This window comes from Terrapene carolina, unplaced genomic scaffold (genome assembly GCF_002925995.2).
Source record: "Terrapene carolina triunguis isolate 2854851 unplaced genomic scaffold, T_m_triunguis-2.0 Scaffold89, whole genome shotgun sequence".
Taxonomy (NCBI): domain Eukaryota; kingdom Metazoa; phylum Chordata; order Testudines; family Emydidae; genus Terrapene; species Terrapene triunguis.
Window position 1 is genome coordinate 32,252,708 of NW_020664440.1, and position 1,938 is coordinate 32,254,645.

General features: G+C 61.7%; 1 protein-coding gene across 1 annotated transcript in view; it reads right to left on the bottom strand.

Moving 5' to 3' along the window:
- EML3 (EMAP like 3) overlaps positions 1–1,938 on the bottom strand; it is a 20,778-nt gene that overhangs the window by 8,922 nt on the left and 9,918 nt on the right. Inside the window, exon 15 of the mRNA XM_026650468.2 lies at positions 1,601–1,752. Coding sequence (XP_026506253.1) covers positions 1,601–1,752 — 152 coding nt within the window. The remainder of the gene's footprint in view (positions 1–1,600; positions 1,753–1,938) is intronic.

Sequence of the window (1,938 nt, forward strand, 5' to 3'; positions counted from 1 at the left end):
CAAACGCACTACAGCCCTCTCACCGACCCCCCAAACACCCTCTGCCCACCCCTGCAGAACCCAAACCCACTACAGCCCCCTCACTGACCCCCCAAACACCCCTGCCCACCCCTGCAGATCCCCAAACCCACTACAGCCCCCTCACTGACCCCCCAAATGCCCCCTGCAGATCCCCCACCCACTACAGCCCCCTCACTGACCCCCCAAACACCCCTGCCCACCCCTGCAGATCCCCAAACCCACTACAGCCCCCTCACTGACCCCCCAAATGCCCCCTGCAGATCCCCCACCCACTACAGCCCCCTCACTGACCCCCAAACACCCTCTGCCTGCCCTGCAGATGCCCCACCCACTACAGCCCCCCACTGACCCCCCAAACACCCTCTGCCTGCCCCTGCAGATCCCCCCACTACAGCCTCCCCCAAACACCCACTGCCCACCCCTGCAGATCCCCCAGCCCCACCCACTACAGCCCCCGCAAACACCCCCTGCCCACTGTGATGAAGTGGAGATTTTCCCTTGTTATGTTGTATGTGAGTTTTACTGTTTTGCATGAATACTGTGTGTGCCTCAGTTTCCCTGTGTGCTGCACCAATACCTCGGTGGTGGGAATAGGGGTGTGTGACTTTGGCTGAGATCCTCTGGGGCAGGTGAGGCTGCTCCAGCTGCCTGCACATGTGACCCCTGCCCTTCATAACCTGAGACCAGGACGGGGATGCAACCAGGTGACTCTTTGCCAGGAAGTGAGACAAAGAGAAGGAGGAGGAGCAACTGGGGTCTCTGAGGTCAGGTCTCTGGAAGCTGGTAGTCTGCTTGGGGGGACTGGAAGAGAGGGAGTCTAGGGCTTCTGGCCCAAGACTCCCCAAGACTCCCTTGGCTGAAAGTCACTGATTTCTCTGCTAACAAGTTCTGTGTTCCTGTTGACAAATAAACCTTCTGTTTTACTGGCTGGCTGAGAGTCACGTCTGACTGCGGAGTTGGGGTACAGGGCCCTCTGGCTTCTCCAGGAGCCCCACCCAGGTGGACTCGCTGCGGGAAGCGCACGGTGTGGAAGGGGATGCTGAATGCTCCGAGGTCAGATCCAGGAAGGTCAAAGCTGTCTAAGCTTCTTGCCCTGGCGACAGTATGCTCAGAGAGAGGAGACTCCCCAGAGTCCTGGCTGGCTTCATATGGAATAGTTCCAGAGCATCGCCTGGTGACTCCGTGACACCCACCCCCGCAGATCCTCCACCCCCACCCACTACAGCCCCCTCATCAACCCCCAAACACCCTCTGACCACCCCCACAGATCCCCCAAACACCTCTCCGCCAACAGATCCTGCAAGCAAATCCCTATCCATCTCTGTGTCCAACCCCAGATCCCCTTGCCCAACCCCTGCATACACCCCAACCCTCCCCACAGATCCCCCTGCCCATCCTCCCTTCCAACACTGGCAGATTCTGACCTCACTCCTGCCGCCTACAATCCCCTGTGGATCCCCCATACTCAACCTCACCCCAATCCCATGCAGATGCCACCCCAAGAACCACTGCCCTGCCCCCGCCTGGGATCTGAGCCCATTGGACTCCCTACCCCACGCAGGTTCAGGGTCCCCCTCACCTCCACCTCCTGAAGCAGGGCAAGGCTGGGGCTCCAGTGCACGAGGCGCCGGTCCTTCCCCCCCCCACTCAGCACCGAGCCGTCGCGCCGCAGGCAGAGCGAGAAGATGCTGCCTTCGTGTGCCCGGGTCTGACGACCGATCTGGTAGGTCTCTGCAATGTGGGGTGGGGTCATTGCTGGGCCCTCTCCCCCCACTCCTCCCAGCCCAGGGGAGTCCTGCATTCCCTCCACTCCAGGGTTCCCCCCCATCCTCACCTCCCCCAGCCCAGGGGTCTGTGCAGGCCTCCCCCAGCCTAGGGGTCCCTGCCCCCCAGCCCAGGGGTCTGTGCAGGCCTCCC